At 39.2% G+C, this 23,263-nt stretch overlaps 1 protein-coding gene across 1 annotated transcript; it reads left to right on the top strand.

The window, feature by feature from the left end:
* The first annotated feature begins 1,388 nt into the window (after positions 1-1,388).
* LOC110187637 (alcohol dehydrogenase-like) lies at positions 1,389-21,647 on the top strand. Its single transcript, XM_020957048.2, is given in 5 exon segments — positions 1,389-1,599; positions 1,664-1,891; positions 1,949-2,122; positions 2,182-2,473; positions 21,577-21,647. Coding segments are annotated over 5 exon segments (858 nt in total). The 5' UTR covers positions 1,389-1,506.
* Positions 21,648-23,263: the final 1,616 nt, after the last annotated feature.

Below are 23,263 nucleotides of genomic sequence, written 5' to 3'. Positions count from 1 at the left end.
TCCTTTTTCCTGCAGCATCTCATTGTGCACAGAGAAGAAATTAAAAGGGGTTTCTTCAAATACATTTTAAAGATCTTGATTGCAAAGATTTATATCTAGGAATTTCAAGATTATATTTAGATATTTATATTAATTATCAAATAATTTCATTATGGATTCAAAAATTTTATCATAAGACTCAGAGAAAGATTTATTAAAATCTTAACTTATACCTAAGAAAGTCGATGACATATATTATATTTATTTAGCCAAGTTTAGGCACATTTTAAATATTTAAATATTCTGCTATAATAAATAACATATTATAGTAATATTGAATAAATAAAATTGAATATTTACCAGGATTTAAATTGAAGAAATAATCTATAAATGATTTAATTTTGTTGTGTGTTTTGCCGTTTCTTCTTGCAGTTTTTTGTCGCTAGCTGCGGTTTAAGTTTTCCTACCACTTTTTCTGTTCTTCCCCCATTCTCTTTTTTTTTGTTGCATCTGCGGCTTGGCGAAATTTGTTTGCATTTGCAATGCAGAATTAAATTATTGCTTCCTCTATGCCCGTTCCTGTCTAACTTGGCGACGCAACTGTCTGCTGCTGTTGCGGTTTTTCCCGTCTGTTGCTGTTGTTGCTGCTGCATGTTGTTGCTGCATGTTGTTGCTTTGCACACCGCAGCAACATTATCGCCGGGCTTTTGGTCTGCTATTTGAACGCCGCTTGGAGACACGGAACTTGTGGTCCACGGAAGGAGCATATTGATTGGAGGGCTATTCAGAGTTGGCCAAGATAAGTATCCTGGGTCCCCGAATGGCATTCAAGATGTTGCCGCAAGATGTTATTGATAGCAAGACCATTTATTAAACGCTTTGAGCGAAAAGCGGAAATATCAGACAGATGGGCGACTCAGTCAATCTATTATCAAGTAATAATTGGCAAAAGCAACGACCTAGTTTTATAATAATCTATACGACGTAATTTTTACTATGTCATTGTTATTGTTTTCTTTTCCACTATAATTGCCCCATAAAAGCGCTAAAAACATTGATAACAATATAGTTGTACTGTGACGTATCAAAGGTCTTGAAGCGATAGTAAAACAAGAAAAAAATGTAACTTAGACACGCCGAAGTTTTTATACACTTGTAAATGGACATCTTCATAACTAAGACGCATAAGATGCATAAATTTCCAATCGGAAAGCTTATTATTGTTACTTTTTGTTAGATTAATGAGTATAATGAGTTTTAAAAATTAAAAATTAATACATTTTTGTTATTGCTAATCAATAATATAAATGATTTATAAGGGATGTGAGTGCGTCTCTGCATTTCAAGCTTCTGACTTAAATTAGAATACCCCGCAAGGGTAAAAATAATGAAGATAAGGGAAATAAAATACTGCGTATTCAACGTACATCACATTTAGTTCAAGGGGGTCTGTGACTATCTCAGTTTGTAATTAGACGTCGACTAAATTGCACGGAATCTTTTGAAAGTGAAATTAAATTTTCAAATATGAATTTGTCGGGAAAAAATGTGGTTTACTTTGGAGGCTTTGGTGGCATAGGTCAGAAATGTGTGCAGGAGTTGCTACAGAGGAAAATAAAGGTACTAATTAAATTAAATACTTATCTAACATCTGATCTGACAAACATTAATTGCTTGCTTTTAGTCCCTGGCAATATTTGATTTAACAGAAAATAGACAAGTTCTGGATGAGTGGAGGAGCAAAAATCCGAACACGGATATATTCTATCAAAAAGTGGACATTACCCAGAAGTCGGACATTGAGGCAGCGTACAAGGCCACCGTCGAGAGATTGGGTCACTTCGATGTGGTGGTCAATGGCAGTGGACTTATGAATGATCGCCTGATCGAGTTGACTATTCAAATTAATTTGGTAAGAAGATCTATACTTTAAATTTAAAATTTCTGATTAATTACTTTTTTACAACAGCTGGGTGTAGTTTACAGTTGCCTGACAGCCTTGGAGTACATGGACAAGACAAAGGGCGGAAAAGGTGGACTAATACTGAATATATCCTCGATAGCTGGATTGCAACCCACGTCCACAATGGCCATTTATTCGGCGGCCAAGACGGGAGTTACCACCTTTACCAGGGCCTTGGCTGTAAGTTCGAAGGTATAAAATAATAAAACAGTAACAATGATTTCAGAAATATTTTCTAGCACCCAAGTTATTATGACCGATCGGGCGTAGGATTTATAACCGTTTGTCCGGGTTTTACCGAAACTGGTTTACTGGACGATATTGCTAACAAGACGACCTTCGATTACCAGCCCCCCATGATGGCTAGCAAGATAAAGAAGCAAACGCCAGAGCAATGTGCCAGGAGCTTGGTACGGGCCATAGAAACTTATAAAAATGGGGCAGTCCTGCTGCTAGAGTTGGGCGAAACCCACGAGGTGAATATACCAAGCCATTGGAAGCCACAGTTTGAAGATTAAGTATACGTAATACGTAATCCATTCAAGATTCTTCCAATTTTTTTTAACATAAAGAAATTTTTGTTTACAAATAAATTAATAAAGATAGTAGATATTTTAATAACAGCGTGACTATCTTCCTATTAAAAAGAGCTATAATGTATTATGACTATTATTGTTTTCAAATATATAATGATGACCAAAAAAAGTTTAAATTAACAAGGAAAGAAACTTTGGGCAACCGCAGATCAAATATCCCTTCGGATTGCAATTAAGCTATTGAATCGAAAAGGGAAATTGATCATAAACAAGCTTAAATTATAAGAATTTTTAAATCGATATTTACCTATATTTTTATAGCATCAATAAACATAATATTATTGTATAATAAGTAACTCTGAACAGAAGTATCTATGACCAGCAAGTAACTATGATCAATAGGTATCAATGAACATTAAGTAACTATTATCACTAAGTAAATATAATCAGTAATTATCTATGATCAGTAATTAACTATGATCAGTAAGTATCTATCACGAGTAAGTATCTATGACCAAAAAGTATCTATAATCAGTTATTAACATTAAACACAAATAAACAATGACTTGCAATAAATCATATGCACACATGTGCATAAATGTAGAGGATCAGAATATATTTTGCAACATTAAGTAACTCTGATCAATAAGTAACTATGAGCAGTAAGTAAGTCTGATCAGTAAGTGTCAATGAACATAAAGTTACTCTGAAGTAACTACGACCAGTAAGTAACTATGTAAGTATTTAATGTATGTAAAAGTATCAGTAAGGGGTAAGTAAGTATGTAAATGTGTGTAGACCTAGGTCTGATACCACCAATAGCTTCTTCAAACATAATATGAATGTCATGGTTAAGACTTACCGCACTAGAGGACACGTGGCTCTTTCGTCATTGCTTACTTCCTTCCAGTGACTTCATCCAATTGAGCTTCTTGCTGGTCATCCAGATCCATTGCATTGGCCACGTCATGTTTTTGAGGTTGAAGGATGATCACTTGCACTATCACTATCGATGTTAACACTAGGTACCCCTAGGACAGACTGAGGCGCGCGCGACCTCAGCGCCTCTATTTATAGTTCCCGAGGAGAGAGTGGAGCAGAGAAAGTGAGTGTGAGAGCGCGGGAGAGAAGGAGTTGCCTTTAGAGATTAACATAGAGCGATTAACATAGAGCGATTAACATACAGCGATTAACATACAGTGATTAACATACAGCGATTAACATAGCACGAGAGGGGGAGAGGCAGAAGTATATATAAACATATCTATAGCTGACATAGGAACAATCGGACTCTTTATAAAACTATGATGAGTAATTAACTATGAGGAGTAAATAACTCTGAACAGTGAGTATCTATGACCAGTAAGTAACTATGATCAGTAAGTATATCTATCAAAACACACTACCTTTTAACTTTTATCATCATCACCATTATCAGTTTCTTATTTTTGCCACCTTAAGCACTTCCACGGAAAAATAAGTAAAAGAATTTCGTAACTTTTTTTTGTTTTATTTGTGCAACCATTATTTTTTTTGGCACATCCTGAATCTGTCGCTGTCCTGTCGCTTATTTGCCGCTTTGCATTCATTCCAAATATTTGCCGCCACATTTTCACAAACAATTTTCGCATGCATACTTTGGCAGAGTCAAAAAACCAGTCGACTCCAGCAAAAAAAGCCAAATCCGGCAGCAACTGTCTTGAGTCAGGAACCCAGGACTATCCAAGGATACGGGAGCTGACACAAGCATACACACACAGCTCCCAAGGTTCCTTAATGCGTTTCTCTAAATTATGCGCGGCAGTTGGAAAGGAAAAAGAAACGCGGATCTGGAGAGTAGACTTTGGTAAATCGAAGTTTCTATACCCTTGAAAATGTATTTAATTTAAATTGTATTTAAGTTTATTAGCAAGTAAGTCCAAATGCAATATAATTATATTAAAGCAGTTAAAGGTCTTGCACTTTTATTTTTTCTACATCTTATAAATTAATATTATATAAATACATACAAATTTCCCAAAACCAAGAGTATTTTGCGCTTAAAGGGGGGAAATAAAGCCGAGGAAGGAAAAATGGCGGCGAGGTAACAGCTCGGGTCCTTCCTGGCCAAGTTTTCCCAGATTGTGGCCCCCAGTCGTGCCCATGCCCATGGTTGAGTTGGCCCGGGCATGAACTGTGACCCCGGACAGGGAGCAGAAGTCAAAAGCGTGCGGGGGTTAAATATGTTTTTGTTATTTATGCAAATTCGTTTCTGTGTTGCCAGCGACCTGGGCTTTGTTGTAAGTCATAATGGCCTACACATGGTGGGTGGATCGGGGTGGACTTTTCAAGGGGGAGGGCAAGGAAGGCTAACCTGTTGGCATTCGGTCTTCGTGTTTATGTGCCAAACACTCGGGCTTTCCCCTTGTTTTATGCAAATTTTCCTAACCGGCCGCATTTTCTCGTCCATTTTTCACAGGAACTCGACTCGACTCGACTCGAGGCTGGAAGCTGAGCTATCGCTGCGCCACTCGCTCTACAATTTTGTTGCAAGTTTGTCTTCGCCGGCATTCTATTTTCCCTTGCTACATATTTAATGCCCAACAATAGGCTTGAATAATGAATTCGTTTTTCCTGCGACATTTAGCGCACACATATACCATAATACGGGGAGTATACTATAATACAAACCCCCTGCCCAGGGTTCAATATTTGACACTTTTGGGGCAGCACTTTAATCTCAAATTCCTCAACTCAGACCTCGCTCTGAGTTTATTAGATTTTATGTCATAATTTATAATATGACCGGGCCTACGAATTACTCAAGGACGAACCACAGCACAGCACAGCAACACCGGCAGGAGCAGGATTACCAACACCCAAGTTGCTAAGTTGCCGGCTCGAGGACATGGGTAATTCCTACTGCTTCTGGCTGCATAATCACGAAAAACACTCGAAACATTTTTAATTAAAATTTGTGTTGTGTTTGGGCTGAAGTGTTGGGTCGGTGCTTAATGGGTTACACTTAGGGCGTGGCTGCAGGTCCAGCCCTCTTTGCATTAATTTATGTAAGCGCAAGGGGTGCCCATAAAATTAAATCAATTAAAACAAAGTCGCCTACCTGGTAACTTAATGAACACTAATTAATCAGATTGGGCTTGCAGAAGAGTGGTTTTGTATTTAAACTAAATGTACTTGGTAATAATAAAAACAATTGGATGGAGTTTAAAGTTGGAATGTATAATATTTTTATAACCTTGCAGAGTATTATAATATCAGTCAGAGGCTTGAAACGATGTGAAGGAGTCATTTCCGACCCCATAAATCATATATATTCTTGATCAGCATAAACAGCCGAATAAATCTAGGCATATCCAAAGGAAAAATAAATTTTGAAAATTTTTTCAAAATTTTTAACGGGATTAAAATTGGGGAAAAAAATGTAAAAAAACTCAATTTTTTTAAATGTTAAATGGAGTATGCAGATTTATTAACCTGCTAAAAACTTGCACAGAGCAGCTTCCCGAATTGGAATTGGAGCTGTTTTGTATTATTTATGGATTTTTTAAACTTTGATTTGTCCCAAAAATATTTATAATATTCCAAAAAATATTGATTAAAAAAAATTAATATTTCACGATTTCCTAAGGCTCTAAAATGGCCAAAAAGGCAGTGTTTGCAAAAAGTCATGTATATTCCGAATCAGAATTAAATTCTGAATTTATTAACATAGAAATATAAAATTATAAATTTTAAAAAATTTCAGCCAAATTTTTAAAAATTTAAATAGCGGCTAATTTGTCAATAATATCTAAAATTTTATAATTTTAAAATTTTTGTACAGTATTGTTAATCTAATAAAAACAAGCATTGAGGTGCTTTCCGAATTGAAATTAATGTATTTTTAGCTTAGTTATGATGATTTTTATAAACATACTTTAAGGGCCTAAATAAGCTTCATTTATCCTCTAGGTAAATAGCTATTTCCTAATATTCTGCCTTCAAAATGTATGCGTACAGTGCACACCATCCACATATGTAAGGTAATAAAACACCCAGAGCTGCGGTGTTCACAAGGACACCGTCACTAAGGAACCTGCTAAAGGACAAAACTTATCCTTTCGAGCTCAGAGGCTGCGTTATTTCGGGTAGTTAGTCTCGTTCACGCCGTTCCCGCATGTGCGTGAGTTAATTTATTTAAATCTCACTTGTAATTCATATTTCAGGCGCAACGTTGGGCGCATAATAAGCAATGCCAAGGCTATATAGTGAGTTACGCACCGGTAACTAGTGCAAAACAGCCAGGATCCGGAGTTCTAAGTTCCGCTCGCTATGTGCTACTACATATATCCTTGTGTGTGTGCAGGTGCAGGTGCGTGTGCGAATATTTGAGACATAAATTTTGGCAAATTTCAGGACCCCAGACTGCTGCGTGTTGTTGTTGGCCAGGACTCGTGTCGGGTGTAAATTTGCAGATAAGTAGCATTAGTTGGGCCTTCCATCGTTCCGCCTCAGCACGGTTATTATGTAGTTAACGAGTGTTTATTAGCATTTTAATTACCTTTTGGGCGCGTGAAAGCTGCGAGCACCTTTAGTCGGGGATCTGACGGTGCGCCGTTTTCGCTTCTGGTGGCAATTTGCCCCGGGGACTTGGCCGACAATGCACGGCTAAAACTTTAATTATGTTTTCAATGTTTAATGAGCGGCATCGGCTTTGGGCGTTGAGAGGTCTTAAAAAATTTGCTCATTTCGGCAGGTGGATAAAATATAATTTTAAATTGTATTTGATTTGGAGTGGGGCAAAATATCTGCTGAGGGGTACAGTAAAAATCAATTGGAAGGAATAAAAATAAAAATTAATTATTGTAAAAAGCAAATTGATGATGGTACATTCCAAGTTTTATGAAAATCTGAACAACTAACTAACTGATTATAGGAAGACATGATTTAACAATACTTCAAAGACCTCCTTAGATAATTGTAGATATAAAATAACTACATATTATAAATAACTTTTCAGCTTACTAAAAACACAAAGCTAACAATTTAAGTACTAGAGTCCCCCCTCGAAAACAAGCATTTTGCGCAAAACCCTTGAACTAAACCAATATAGTAACCATTGCTTTTTGGTAGCAATAAGCTTGGCTCAAACTTTTTCGCCATAAAAAAGTGTTCACAGGGTTTCAATTAAGCGGACTCCACTACAACGCGTTCCATATGGTCCAATAGTGGAGAAATATTTGCATTGCGCTAATAAAAGCTAGGGAAAAATTGCAAAAACTAATTGGATGTGCAAGGGGTGCAAATAACAAAAACAACACAAAAAGTAGGAGAAAAAACCCAAAAGAAGGATGAGGTATACACTATGCCAAGGTGGGCGTGGCCCTAGTAGGGCGGGGATGGCTGCTTGTTAAAAGTTCATTAAACTCATAGAATGCTTGTAAAGCGAGATGATAAATTAATCTACAGCGGGCAACGGAGCGCGCTATTGAGTGGGCGCACCGAAAGGGACAGAAAACAGGGAGTGAGTGAGAAAGAGAAGGGGTGCGGAAGAGCAGAGCAGGGAGAGCTAACATAAATGACGAGTTTAATTTGTATGCAAACAAGTTGGCGGCGTCGTCCCGACACAAACACGCGACGAGGACGATGTTGGACCTACAGTAATTACGCACACATTTAAAGAAATGCAACATGAACACTCACACACACTCGCACACACTCACACAGAGACGGACAGCGGGGGAAACAAGATGGCGAGGTAGCCATGATGGCTGCTAACTGTTTCCGCTTGATGCTGAGTGACGTGCGAATGCCAGGAATGAAGAAGCAACACAGCAACAGAGAGTTCCAGGGAGAAACAGAGAGAGAGAGAGAGAGAGAAAGAGACACACAAAGAGAAACAGAGACACAGGGGCAAAAGTGCAGAGAGAATTATTGTGATGAAATAGTGTATGCATTAGTTAACGTTAGAAGGGGGGGAGAGAAAAGCATTTTACTTAGGGTCCATGATAATGCCAGCGAGGGGACTCTAAAGTAATGATGCTGAAAACATGGCAACTTTGTCATTTGTCGTCTCCCTTGAATGCTGAAGATATTTTAGAGTAAACTGTATGCATTTTGCATTAAATGGGTCAGTATTATGATGGACTTTCTGAGGAAAAAAATAAAACATTGTTGACAAATATTAAATAAATGCATAAAGTCAAAACCAAGGGGCGTCTTATTACTAAGTATGAAAAATAAAGAGAAAATGGTGGAAGAGCAGTACAAGAAAATGTAATAAGAAAATAAATATAGATAGATATAAATAAGGGAAAACTATTCTAAATTCCTCACAAACATTTTCCCTAATTTAATGCTCTTATAGGAATTTAATAAGAGCTTTATTTCGAATCCCTTCACCCAAGTAATTCAAATTAATTAACAAAATATATTCTACCATAAAACAGACGTGTTTATTATTTACAGCAAAATTAAAGACAGCAGCCATCCAATTAGAAAATACTCGGACACCATGGCGTATGCGTGATATTTCAAGGAACAACTTCAATCCACCTTTTAATTGGATTCTTGGCAATAAACTCATTCGCTTGACTGGCAGCGTGCGTAATTAGCATAAACTCAAACAGTTAATTAGCGTAATAATTGCCTTCATTCAAACACACAAAGACAGCGAGGATTTTAATATCGAATGGCGTGAGAAAGAAAAATACAATGAATTCAAGGCGATGCCAAAAACCAATGTGTAGCAAAAACTAAAACTATTGGCGTCTTAATTAGCGTGCGTGTTCAATTACAATCCAGAGAGAGAACAGGAGTTGGAGATTCTGAGGGAACTTCGGCATCCGAGATTGGTTGGCATTGTCGTCCTGGTAATAAGCCATTATCAGCTGCTGTTACTTGAATTTATTTGCCAGACAAAACACGCAGAAAACAAAGCAACGACCAGGGAAGCACGTTCTCACGGGATGAGGATGGGGATGAGGACCGGCAGGACGACGAATACCGAAGGACAGGCTGCCTGCCATTCATGAATTTCAAATAATGTCGAACACTTTGACTTCGTCCATGGTGCCCTGCAATGCGATGCGATGCGATTGAGGCAGCGCGTCCCTTTTGCTCCGCTCCGTCCGATGTCGTGATTCCATTCCGTGATGCCTGGCATGCCAAAATCCAATGAAAGACGTTTAGTTCGCCTCGGTGTCGTAGTCCTGCGACGTCTCAAGGAATTCGTAAAGAAAACAAGCAATGAAATCGCATAACTAACAATGAATTCCTAACTTGAAGCTACTTGAGCAGCCAGCCACCAGCCACCAGCAAGAAAGAAGCCACCAGATGAGCTGAACGTGGTCTATGTCTGTGTTTTTAGCTACTACACTGCTCCACGCCCCCAATTCCAATTTCTTGTTATCCGTCACACACGTAACTGCACAGGGAAAATAATTATAATTTAATCTATAAACTATATCCTGTAATCCTTTCAAAGAAGTTTTTCTTAGTTTAAATATAACAAACAGTTTCTTTTTGGTTTTAACTGATATAAAATATTTTTAATACTATAGTTTTTCACTGTGCATAGTGTGCAAAAGTCGACAGGGAGTTCCTTAGAGATTTCATGGCAAAAAATAACTTGAAGCGTGCTATTCTCCCGTGTGTCCTGCGGGCGGGCCTTCATTCCTATGCTGACTGTGTGCTGCCGGTCGCGATTTTCCTTTGCTTTTTCCATTTACCTCCAGCTCCAAGCTCCTGTTCTTACTTCTGCTCCTGCTCCCGCTCCTGGTCCTGGTCCAGAAAGGACGTGGATTCGTTGCTCTGCTTTCTGTCTGCCGCTCGGTTTACTTGTGGGCGCATATTTGATTTCTGCTCGCTGGAATTTCAAGGGGGCATCAGCGCCCGTTTCCGGCTCGAGATTCATATTGCATCTCAGTTTTTACGCCATTTGAGCAAAATGCAGTCGATGCATTGCATAACATTGAATTTATCTTATAGTTGATTCCCCACCCATGAGCCGCTGGCAGAGCTTTCAATTAGAGTCTTTGAGAGAGAAAATGGAGACAACATAAGATGTTAATCAAAGGAAAGGTGAGATATAGCTTATCAATTAATTGTATGTTAGGTCAGGTGAATATCAGAAAAAAATATTAGAGATAAAATCCCATTGATTGTTGTTCTTAAATAGTTTTATATATATTTGGAAAGCGGTTTAGATGCAGAGTAGTCTTTAATACAAAATTATATATAATTAAAGCATTGTTTTAAAATATACACTCCCAAGCGGTATCAATGCTATATTCTTAAGTAAATTATTGTCTAATAGTGACTATTATATATAGATTTATTTAAAACTTTTATTTGTAACTTCTGTAAATGAAATCATATCAAACTTCCTTGATTTTTATATAAATTAAGAGTTCTTTCTGTGTATGCTTTTACTTTGATTTCAAGATTCCTAAGCTAGATGGATTTTATATTTATTTAATGGCCAACCCAGAGAAAATCACTCAAAATTGTGTTAAATATATGTTGGTTGTGTTGGTATATATAGAGTATTTGAACCGTTCCCCCTGCCACTAAGCCAATAAACATGCGAGTAATTTCATCTGCAAACAAGACACAAATCCCTCCTTGTTTTGCTTACTTTTTGCAAGAGAAAGAACAACAAACGAAACCAATTCGAATTGAAGTTTTTCGAGTGCAGTGAGGAATGGATTCCAGGATCCATAGGATGTGTATTACTTCATGCAGAGGAATGGTATCCGATGTAGGGTTGGTATATATGGAGAAGGCGACTGCTCTTGACTTGCATTTCAAGTGCATGTTGTTGGCTGCTGACGCCGCTCCTGCAGCATTGTTCCCTCGCATTGTGGCCTCCTCCTTGGCCAGCTTATAATACCAACAATGCCACTGACTGACTGCAGATGACAGCCTCTCGTGTTCCAGTTGCTGTTGTCTTAATGCCCCGGCCTGCGGGCCAGTCAACTTTGTGTACCAGCAACTACCTACTCCAACTACACCAGAGAGGGGGAGAGAAAGAAAAACATGTTAATTTTTCGAGACTGGAAGGATATATCCTTTGATGCGGGGAAGCGATTAACACCGCCTGATGCAAAGCGCCACAACTGTTGATGCATAATTTAGACGGCAGACTGGGAGGCTCAAAATGAAAAGACGGCTTATCAGCAACGCCTCTAATCAGAGTCAGGTAACGAAATATACTCGTACTACTCCTACTCCTACCTGCCGACAGACATGTTTGACTTGCAACCAAGAAGCCAGCCACCCAACAAACCCACAAGGACATCAAGAACAACAAAAAAGAAAAAAAAAAAAACACAACAGCAGGCAAATAAGCGTTATAAAAACACCGAGGAGACAGGAAAAAAGTGTGTGTACAAAATAATTCCACAACAGACAGAGGGTAAAGAATAAACAACGAGAAGGCAAAGGTGCAAGTCAGGTCGCACAGTGGTCGAGAAAGTGAAATGAAAGCCTATAAAACTGGGGAACCTGAGAAAGATCTAGAGAAGTGGATTTTTAGTTGTAGGTTTTTTAGATTCTACAACTCTAATGACAATTATTTTTGAAGAAGAATATTATTAGCTCTGCATTGTCTTAAGTTTAATTAAAAAACTCTCTTTTATGGCTCACTATTTATATCTGTTTTTATGTCTAAACTTTGAATCCTCAGCCATGGTGTCTTTCCCCGGTGTTGCCGGCGACTTGTTGGCAAAAGGCATTTTTTACGACACCTAAACAGAAGATGTCCGCCCAGGCAGGAGGCTCTCTGAGACTCAGGAGCTGGGAGCTAAAGATGGAAGCTGGCAAAGACGAGGCTGTTTACATATAAGGTCTCTGGCAGCAATTTTTGAGTAAGGAGAGAGTGAGGAAGGAAAAGAAACTGCTCGCAAATTCTAATAAATGTAAAAGAAATTGAATGAGGTTATGGGGAAGGTTATGCCACGGCAGCTGTGAAAATGGCAGAAATTGCCAGGCAAACGCAATTTTTAGCCGCGTCGTTTTTTCGCTTTTTCCTCTTTTTTTTGTGAACTGTGTGGGTAAAATGAAAACTAAACGAGTTTGTGCTGGCCTAGGCAACATCATCCTTGACTTGGATTTGATGGCAGTCAGCAAATTGCCAAACGCACTGCGGTGCTGAAATGCGTCTGACGATGGCGACAGTGAAAATTGCTGAGCCAAAATGGATATCGTTTTAATTTTTTCAAATTACAACGTCGTCAGCGTGGGGATCCCAGGCAACGTTCTGACGACAGGCGAAGAAATTGAGATAGTAAAAAACCTTTGATTTGGGATAATAATAGCGTCTATATGGTAGAAGCTGTGGCAAAGGGAGGTACAATTTATACATAGCCAAAAATATGTTATATATGTAATAAAGAATTAATAAAAAGACTCTTAGTTCTTTACTTTTAACAGTGCACACAGTTTTGCTGGCGAGTTTGTGACCAGGAATTTAAATTATAATTGTAAACGGCACGCTGACTTCAAACCGGGCTATTGAAACTCGATAATGTTGCAAAGAGGAATTCCTGATTTGCAACCGGATATGCAGCTCTCTCTCTATCTCTCTCTCTTTGGGAGCTTTGTGCGCTCGCCTGTGTAGCATGTCTGGTTGTGCTTGTGGCAGGAGCAGCAATTTGGAAGCGATTTAAATTGGGCTGCCCCATACGCACATGGTACGATGTCCTGCTGGCTCACTGACTTTACATAATGCCTGCCTGATTAGAGCAAAAGGGCATGTCCGGTTCGAAGGATCCCCCTCCCCCTCCTTGCCGCCATTGCCGATGTTGCCGCTGACCGCAGTTAATAGCGCCTGCATGTAGGCCTCAAAATATATAACCAGGCCATGTGGCCATTTCGCAATTGTATATGTTCATGTATATGTGTGGTGTGTGTGCGTGTGGATGGATGTAACTACATAATGGCCAAAATGTGTGTGCATCTCTGTGTGTGGCGAGTGCGTACGCAAAATTCATGTCTCTATACGCACAGGCGGCAACATTGGCGAATCAATAATGATGACCTGAATACGCAAGAGCTGCAGCCGATTAACTCTGGACCCAGCAAATGCATACACAGACATTCAAAAATTACGTATACGCATATGGCACACACCTAGATATTGCGTATACGCATACGCACACACACACACACACTCCTCGAAAATATTCTATGGAAAATGGTTATTGTTGTGTTTCGTTTGCTGGTCTCTGGCTTTTTGTATATCCTGTTTGCCATTGCTGTTTTGCTTCAATTTGCTGGTCTTCCGTTTGCCAGGCAGGCCCAGTTTCATTTACGCTTTCGCCAGCATCTTGTGCCTTTTGTTTTCTGTTTTCTTTCTTTTGTTGTTTTCAGTTTTGCAGCAACTCTGTGTTTTCATTGTCTTGCCGCTTGATTGTTCAAAGCGCAGCTTTCGGCTGAAACATTTGCAAAAGAGTCCGATTGGAGTGCCACCCCTGGCAAGCCATCCCTCTCTGCCCATTGCCCCCCCCCCACCCCTTTTGTTGTTGTTCCAGTCACCTGCCAACGCGTTTTACTACGATACTCCCCAACCTATATACAGACATACATACATACACATACGCCCGGATGCCCGGCTGTAGTACATAGGCCTCGCTCGCTCGCTCTCTCTCGCTCTCTCTCTCTCTCTCTGTCTCTGTGTTGGTGATGTGTGTGCTATATTTATAGGCATGTGCATTCCATGTGCAGTCCGTTTTCATTGTGGGTCATTCCCGCTACCCATTCTTCACCTCTCCTGCTGCTGCTCCTGCTCCTGCCTCTGCTCCTGCTCCCGCTCTTGTTCCCGCTCTTGTTCCCGCTCCTGGTCCTCTCACGTTTTTATGTTTTCGACGCCTGCCTGCTTCCATTTGCATTCGCACTGTGCACACGGAATCCGCTTTGCCCACACACACTCAAACACATCCAGAGACACACACACACACACATGCAGATGCACAGACAGATACACGGATACAGATACAGAGATACATACAGGCCTCGGTCCGGTCTCCCCCCCCCCCGTCTATGTGTATTGCGTATACGCCGCGTGGCCCATTGTGAGCCGCGCCTCGCCTCGTTTTCTCCTCCCACCGCCTCTCCTCCTGTCCACTTGCATTACTCATATGCAACAGCAAACACCATGAAATGCCGAAAGAATATAAAAAAAAGGAACGAGGAAAATAGCAAACGAAGAAGTAATACAGAAAAAAAAAGCCAAAAAAAAAATTTATTCATTTACGTGGCAAACCAGGGCTGCACCACAGCCGGCGATAAACGCGCTGAAAGTCGCTCAAAAGTGGGTCAGCAATCGAAGCCTTTAAAGTCCATTAAAAATTGATCAGAGGGACCTCCCTTCTCGCAAATATATATATATATATATATATATTTTAATTTTAATGTGTAAACAAGCAATTGAGTTCAGTCGGTGTGCAACAAAGGGCATACATACCGCCGCTGTTATCAGAATATTTTATGACATGAATATATGTAGAAAGGTAGTAATATTGCATGAGGGAGAAGGCAAGGAAAATTGGAAAATTGTTGAAATTGGAAATGTCCAATAATGTGAAATCTATGTGTGCTAGTTATCTATAATTACAGGTATATGGAAAATAAAACTAGATAAATCTGTCATTAAGTCCTAAAATTTAATTGGGAAAAACTAATTTGATTTTTAACTGATTATATTACTGCAGTTTACTGTTGAAATTTTAAATTTTAATCAAAATATGTAATGACTTTTACCTTCTATTGCACATTAATTTGTCATAGAAATTTCCCTACCAAACGATTCATAAAATATTTAGAGAATATCTCCAAACTTTGGCAAGTTTTCACTTCACTGATATGTCATTGTCTTTGTCATTGCTTTAATTGGTTAAATATCTTTATAGTGTCTAAGGATGGCTTTTAATAGCCGGTCAGCAATCAAATATTTATAGTTTGGTATGAGTTAACATTGCAATCCCCATTTATTACTTTCTAATGCTGGTGCATATTTCTGCATCGATTCCTGTGATATGCCATTTATCTTTGTTATGCATAACAGGGCTAGTTCTCCGGCTTCTCCTGGTTTTTTCCTTTTCTTCATTTCTCATTTCCCTGTCCCTGGCTTTCCCCCGTCTGTCGTCTTACTTAACCCATTTGTTATGGCACTTAAAGCCTGACCCTTATTGCATTCGCTGTATATATAGCTTTGCTCCAGCCCTGTGTGTATGTGTGTGTGTGTGTGAGTGGAGTGACTGTGTGTGTGTGCAAACATGGCCGTCATTCGGCTCTTCTTCTTTTCGTTCATCTTCTTTGCAATGCATTTTGCTGCATTTTATTTATTGTTCCACAGACTGGATGTTGTTGCATGCATACATTTTGCATTGCCACCTCTGCCACCCAACTATCCAACGAGCCGGCCTGCCAGCTTGCCACCGTGTGTGTGTGTGTGTGTGTATGCATTTTGTATTTACGCCTGCTCCAATTTATTTATTGTATGTATATTTGTTTATATCGTATATATAGAACTCTCAACAAATTGCCGCTCCTGCTGCTGGATGCTGCCATTGCAGCTGCAATCTTTTTTCGACATTTTTTATTGGGCGTTGGCCGCTTTATCGATTGATTTTCAAGTGTTTTGCGGCTGCCTTCGCACCGCTCAGTACTTCCACCTCCAATGCAATTTCAATTATGCACGCACAAATAATTAAATTATTTTAATTGTCAGAGACCAAGTTGTTGCCAGTTCCTGTTAATTAACGATGGAGGGGTCTGGAGTGCTAAATATTTATAAGTGGTCAGCCGCACAGGACAACTGTCCATCTTCGCTGAAAAGGATATACACACACCAAATAGTATTCAAGGATGTGGCATAAATTACTATAAATCAATTACTTAAGATAGCTGTATTTCATTTGATTAATAATTATCATTGATAGCCTTGAAATTCTACCAAGATATCTAAATAAATTTATCAGCTTCTTAGCTATTTATTTTTGTGAGAATATCTATGTATATATATATGAAAAGAAAACACTCAACGGGCAATGGGCAAAATGAAAAGTTTTCATTTTCATTCCATTCCCTTCGCTTCGTTTTCAGCTTATCTAAAATTACTCCTTCACACACACACATAAAAAAAGGGAAAAAGGAAAGCCAGAGGAATGTGTGGATAGCCTGGCAGCCAGATTAGAAAATATTAAGGTCAACAGGTTAGTGTGCTGTCCCCAAAGGACACAAAAAACGACAGATCCGGCAAAACAGTTTTCAAAAAATGTTGTTCTGTAAAAAAGTAGGTTGACTCCAGGACTCGGCTTTCCATTTACACTCGCCCAGCTAGTGTGTGTGTGTGTGGTGTGTGTGTATTTTGATTACTGCCTAATTTGGTGACGGAGCGAATGTAACATGGCGTATACTTAACGCGGCGTCTACAGCTTGGCTCTTTCATGTGAAGTGCGGTTTCTTGCTTGAGTGAATGAGCGAAACCTTTCCTCTTATCTGCTACTTCTCCACCTCCAGCAACTCCCCCTCGACGCAATTTACGTACAATTGCTATACACTGAAAAATAATCATAATACGAGAGCAAGAAAATATTAGAAAATATAAGAAATATAAATATTCTCTCGTCTCAATGCTTAGCAGTCTGATTTCATTCATTAAATAATTCAAATATATTTGATATTAATTAATATATAAAAAAATGAATATATAATTATTATAAAAAGATATAATTTGAAAGCAAATAATAGAATATTTCTTAAATGGTATCTTTTCTTGCCAGAAAAACAATTTTTTCCTCAATACACCTCCCAGAAAATCATTTAAAGACCCCCCTAATTTTTCTCTGTGCAAGTCCTTCTTCTGTATTTGTTTGTATATGTGTGGCTGGTGTTAGTGTGTGTGTGTGTGTGTGCGTGCTGATGACGAGCACGACGACGTTTCAGCAACACTTGTCGCAAAATGCCGCATTAAGCAACGTGCGTGGTATATAAAGTCGCCATGGGTGTTAGGCTATGTTAAAGCAAAGTGCTGGGATATAGAGAAGTTTTACGGAATGGGGATGGGTATGGGAATGGGAATGAGTATGGGATGTGTGTGTGTGTGTGTGTGTGTGTGTGTGTGTGTGTGGCAACGGAAGTTGGCCAGGACGCAAAGCTGATGAGAGTGAAGAGCTTTTGGTTTGCTCGGGCTTGGGTTTGTTGATGCCGCTCGAGTGGAGCTGGTTTGATGGGTTCCCAGCCACGATCGGTTAACATTAAGCGGTGGCGCACTCAGGCAAATCCTTAATTGAGGGATTAACTAAGGATAATACAATAAAAAATGGGAGGCTTTAAGTAACAATTTCTATATACTGGCTAAAATATTTTAGTACTTTAAGCTATGCTAACTTGAGACACAGTAATTTAACAAACAAGTTTGAAATTTTGGTATCAAGAAAAGTTTTCCACATAGGCATTTGTTTATTGAATGACAAATTTTGTTATCTATTATATTTATTCGATTATAATAAATAGTAAATATTTATACGTTTCATAAGTGACACATTTTTGCCCCAGTGCATTTCCCAAAACGTTTATACAAAAGCGGCTTTTCCGCCATGTAAAGGAACAGAATACACGCACACTTGGGCAAACACGTAGAGAGCGACGTTGCTGACACAAACCCTTGCAGGACGAAAGCGAAGACCTCCGCACGGACAAAATGTTAGCATAATTTTAGGCACGAATGCGCCACTGCCACCGTCCTCTATCTGTCCCCGTATCCTTCATTCTTCGTCCTTCTCCATCTTGTCTCTGCTCCTCCGCCTTTGTGGTCTTCCTCCTCGGCACAAAATTGTGTAACCGAGAGGCAAGTGCATTCGAGGAAATACGGTAAGGGCGAGGGGTTGGACACAAGAGAGGGGTGAGCTTCTGAGCATAACTCAACGAGTCAATGACTTCTTGGTGGCAAACGTTGATGTGCCTTAATATTAACAACATCATGGGGAACTCTGCACATGAGGCGGCATTTGAAGAGCCACATTGCGCATCAAACTGCCACTTACCCGAGCACACACAAATAAATTTTGCAAATGAACACGTTCCAAGCGATGCTTGATGGGTGACGGTGGGGTGTTAGAGGGTTCTGGGGACGCTTTGGTGGTTTTCTCGCTTCCCAGGCTCCACTGTAGATGGCTGATAAGTGTGTCAACAGCTCGGGATACCCTGCTTCTGCACGAAAAGAAAAATTAATAACGATTGGGGGTATTTATTTATTATTGAAGAGATTAAATTAAAATGGTAATAGAAATTATTTATTAAACTAGCAAAATTGTTAAAAAAAATAAAAATTTAAAGGTAAATGATAAAGGAAACTTTATAGTAAAATATAATAAGTTAGATTATATTTAAGAGAGTAAATACCAAGGATATATATTTATTTTAATAGAAGGAATGTATAGAAGGACATATTGATTATTTTCCTTACTCTTTAATTTTCTTGAATAATTTTTATTTAAAAATTAGTAAGTTAAACATTTATAATTTATTCAATAGTTAATATTTCTGTAAATTATTTCCACAGTGTCTAACTGAACTAAATCAGCAAATTGGCTCCACTTGACTCTCTCTTGGCTGCTTTCGGCCGGGGCCTGCTTATTAATAATCATCTTCTCGTTTTCCTTTTATTTTTTTTGGGTCTCCTCTTTGGGGAATGGTAATTAAGCAACACAATAATAATTATAATCATCATCTGGCAAGAGATGCATAAATCAGCAAATTACCAACGGATGCCGCGCTGCCTCTGCCTCTGCTGCTGCTGCTGCTGCATAATTAAATAAAAGGCGAACGTGATAAATAACAATCTTTCAGCAAATACGCTTGGGAGATTTTTGCATTAAATTGATTAAATGCGCAGCACATGCAAAATGATAACAACTACAGAGAGAGACAGGAGCAGAGCTCCGGCAGAAGCAGCAGCAGCAGCAGAAATTATCAACTTGGACCGAAAACCCGTTGAGACTCATAAAAATGTGCCACTTAGCAGGGAAGTTGGGTGGAGGTGGAGGTTCGGTGGGGCTGTAAACCGGGGAATTGGTTGAGGAACCAAGGGGGGGGGGGGGGCAGTTGATGGGAGCAAGGAGAAGGGTGGACGAAAGGACCTCACGCACACTGCGGCATAATATGTTGCCTGTTGGCTTTATGCGGCTATGTGGCTTTCAAGAGCGATTCTCTCTTTGTGTCATGGTGAGCATGCGCACTGCCCTCAACTGCCAAAATGGCGGCCTACAGCAGGAGAAGATGGATGGGGCGGATGGGGGGGGGGGAGGGTAGAAGGATAAGGGGGGTTAAAGCCACGTTAACAAGAGAGCTGAGTTTCTGCAGTTCGGTGCCGTAAATGTCAAGTGTAATGTCACAATCAGCAGCAATCAAATAGGCAAACACACACGCACTGCCGCACGCATGCATACAATATATGAGAGTGTGTGACTGTGTGTGGGTGAGTGCAACTTGCACAGGAAATGGAAGTCCTGGCGAAAATTCTCGCTCATAGAAGCCTTCTTTCGCCACACACTTGCAACTCAAAGCCCACACAAACTGGCAGTAAATATATGCAAATCTTTCAACAAACAAATATTTTAATTTAAAGCAAAACCAGATAAGAGACGAGGTTACAAGTAGAGTGAATATGAACTCTAAGGCTTAAATATTAAAATAAAATATCAAATTGGGGTTTGGAATTCAGTAAATTTTATATTTTTCTGTATAGAAAAAATGTAAAACCACGACTTATCCCTGACCCTTGAAAGGAATTTAGTTTTTACGACTTTGCCCTTTGAATTCGCGCCAAAAAAAGTCTCACTCATTATGTGAATTTTTCAGGCATTTCCTTTGGCACATTTTTTTTTTCTGTATTTTTTTTTATTTTTTTGTTTCCCTTGATGCAAAACTTTTTCGTAAAAATCATACTGCGCGCGGGTCAAACAAAAAAGGGAAAATATAAGAACCGAAAAAAATAGAAAAGGAAAATAGAAAGGCAGCTGCCCGCGCAGCTGGCCAATCTTCTCTGGGGTCAACCTCAAGTCTTGGCTCTCAAGTTTCCCGATGGTCAGAGGAGAGATGGTTTGTTTTGGTCCGAGAGGGATGGCCAAGTACAGGGGGCCAAAGTGTTATTAGTTTTTGCGGTGAATGCTCATAAAATGTTGTTCTTTTTCGAGTGGCCACAGCGCGAAGTTTGGAACGTTCTTCTTGTTTAATTTTTTTTTTTTATTTTTATTTTTCCGTTCTTGGAAAAGAGGAAATAATTAAAAATTTGAAATAGCTGTAAGGCTCTTGGTTACGAAGTTTGAAAGAGCTGCTGGAAGTAGTTGAGCGGATATCTGGTTTGGTCATGTCGGAAATAATATGAATAACTGGTTAAAAGACCAAAGTCATATACACACAGTTGAAGATTACGTAATAAAAAATAGCCATTAGAGTGTTCTTCTTTTTAAATTTATTCTCTATAATAGGCCACTCTCTTTAACTTTTATTAAGTAAAGACATTAGCTTCAATTAATCTACTCGTGGCTTCCCTCTTGATTGATTGCCCATCATTTATCTTCCGTTGCTATTCTGACATTTCAGAAAGAATACACAAGGTAACGTGAGCTACATTGGGAATGTGAATGCATTGTTATTTTTAAATATTTAATTTAAAAGGTTACTGAATATATTGGTTAAGAATATACGACTGAGTTAAGGTTAAGGTATTTATTTTAGGTAAACATAATAATAAAGTTAATATTCTGTAACATACTTAATAAACTTGTAAATGGATGAACCGAAAATTCAAGATTTCTTGTATTTACTTTAATTACCTAAAATCTAATATATATCTTCGCCTCGTCGAAGTTTGTATAAAATTGGATAATTAAAATTGGAATTAATAATCATAGTCAAAACAATGGGTACAGTTAAGTAATCAGATTTTTGGCAATCATCTAATTAATTGAAAAATAAACGAATTACTGATTCTATATCTAGGCTTGATCCCTCCTGTAGCATCTATATACATCAGCCATTGCTTAATTCCTTCCAGTATAGATTATATTCCTGGTGGCTTCGATTAGATATTTACTCTTCCTGGTTATTCAGATACATCCGGTCAGGTGATGTTTTTGGAGTCGAGGAGCAATCACGATCACTATCACGATTACGATCACTGAAGATGTAAACAACGGGACGGGCGCGGAAAGACTGTGCCCAGCGGGACGGTTGTGCCTCTATTTATACTCCCCGAGTAAGGAGAGCAGAGAAAGTGAGAGCGAGAGCGCAAGAGAGAAAGAGCTTTCTCTACAGGTTACTCTAGAGTGAAAGAGGTACCTCTAGAGTTTGGTAGGAAGAGATTTAGAGACAGTAACATCTAGAGACACACAGAGTGACATACATTTGATGATCGTTCCTATGCCAGCTATTATGATATAGTAGTTCGATCCGGCAAAGTTTCTCTACAAAGTTTCATTCGGACAGACGTTCGACCAATGGGTAGATTCCCTCGGAGATGCCGTTGATGCTGATCAAGAATATATATACTTTGTTTGGTCTGACTAAAATTATAATACTCAGCAAAAGTTTAAAAATAATAATATAACCATTTACTGCAACAAACTGAATAAATCAACCGATCATCACATTACCAGAGCTCTTTACTACCAAAAAAGGCGAGTGCTTGTGTAGCAAGGATATGCATGTCCATGTCATAGCCCATTGCCTTCGTCCTTTAGCTGACTGCTGCAGTTGGACAAATGCTGAGAGTCAGCCAAGCGGAACTATGTGGCCAGACTTGGGCCCAAAGTAGCCAGCCTCCTTCCTTAGTCCCGTTCCCCCCCTTGTGCCATTCAGGACTCTTGTTGAACAGTGTTCCCCTTATGTGTATGTGTGTACTTAGTATATGTGTTTGCGAATATATATAAGGACATAAGTGCCAAAAGCCTTTGTGGCAACAGTGAATGGCGTCAGATTTTGACAATTGCTTCTTACTTTTACTATACGCTTTTTTCCCAAGTGGTTTGCTTAAAAATTGTTGAGCTCGTTCACATTTGGAGTAATTAACCAACGCCCATGTGGCAGACCCCTTACAATTACGAGTAGAAAACCCAGGGAATGGAAATGAAAAGCTTGCGTTTCTGCTTCCCTAACAGTTACAGTTTTCCTTAATTTTCCAGGGTCTCTGGTTCATAATTTTTAGGATGACTGGACGAGATCAAAAGGCTTTGTGAAATAATTAATACCAAAAACACAATTGTTTATACTTTCTGTACATACATTCGGATGCAAGTCCTATTTTTTTTTTGGTATAGAAATTTGTATTTCCAGAAGGCAAACCCTTAAAAAGAAGCCTATGTTTTGCAAGTTGAGTGCCGGGTATTTGTATAGTCGATTCTCTCGACTTTCCATCTTGTTGTGTTTGGCTTCTGTTTGGCTCTCTACTGGCACTTTGGGGGCTTTGCCACGCCCCCAAAGGAGCCGCCTGAGAGCCTTGGCTGTGGCATTTGTCCAACGTCAACTTCAACTTCAACGCCAAAGCAAAAGCTGATGCGAAGCTACAGCTGAAGCTGAAGTTTTATTGTTATTTCCCCCAAGTGCGTGCAGGAGGACTTTATATTGGCCATAAAATATGTCATATGAAAAATGTCACCCACACGGGAATGGGAGTGGGTGTAAGGAATGCCTGGACCCTTGGTTTTATGACCGCAGCATCCGGATTCAGCACCCTTTATAGTGCACTCTCTACACCAGCCTCGACATTTTACAGTTCAATCAACCTTTCAATGCCCCGCTT

Source organism: Drosophila serrata, unplaced genomic scaffold (assembly GCF_035046125.1).
Source record: "Drosophila serrata isolate PLE 108 unplaced genomic scaffold, ASM3504612v1 contig_217, whole genome shotgun sequence".
NCBI classification, from domain to species: domain Eukaryota; kingdom Metazoa; phylum Arthropoda; class Insecta; order Diptera; family Drosophilidae; genus Drosophila; species Drosophila serrata.
This window is presented reverse-complemented; position numbering and strand designations above follow the sequence as displayed.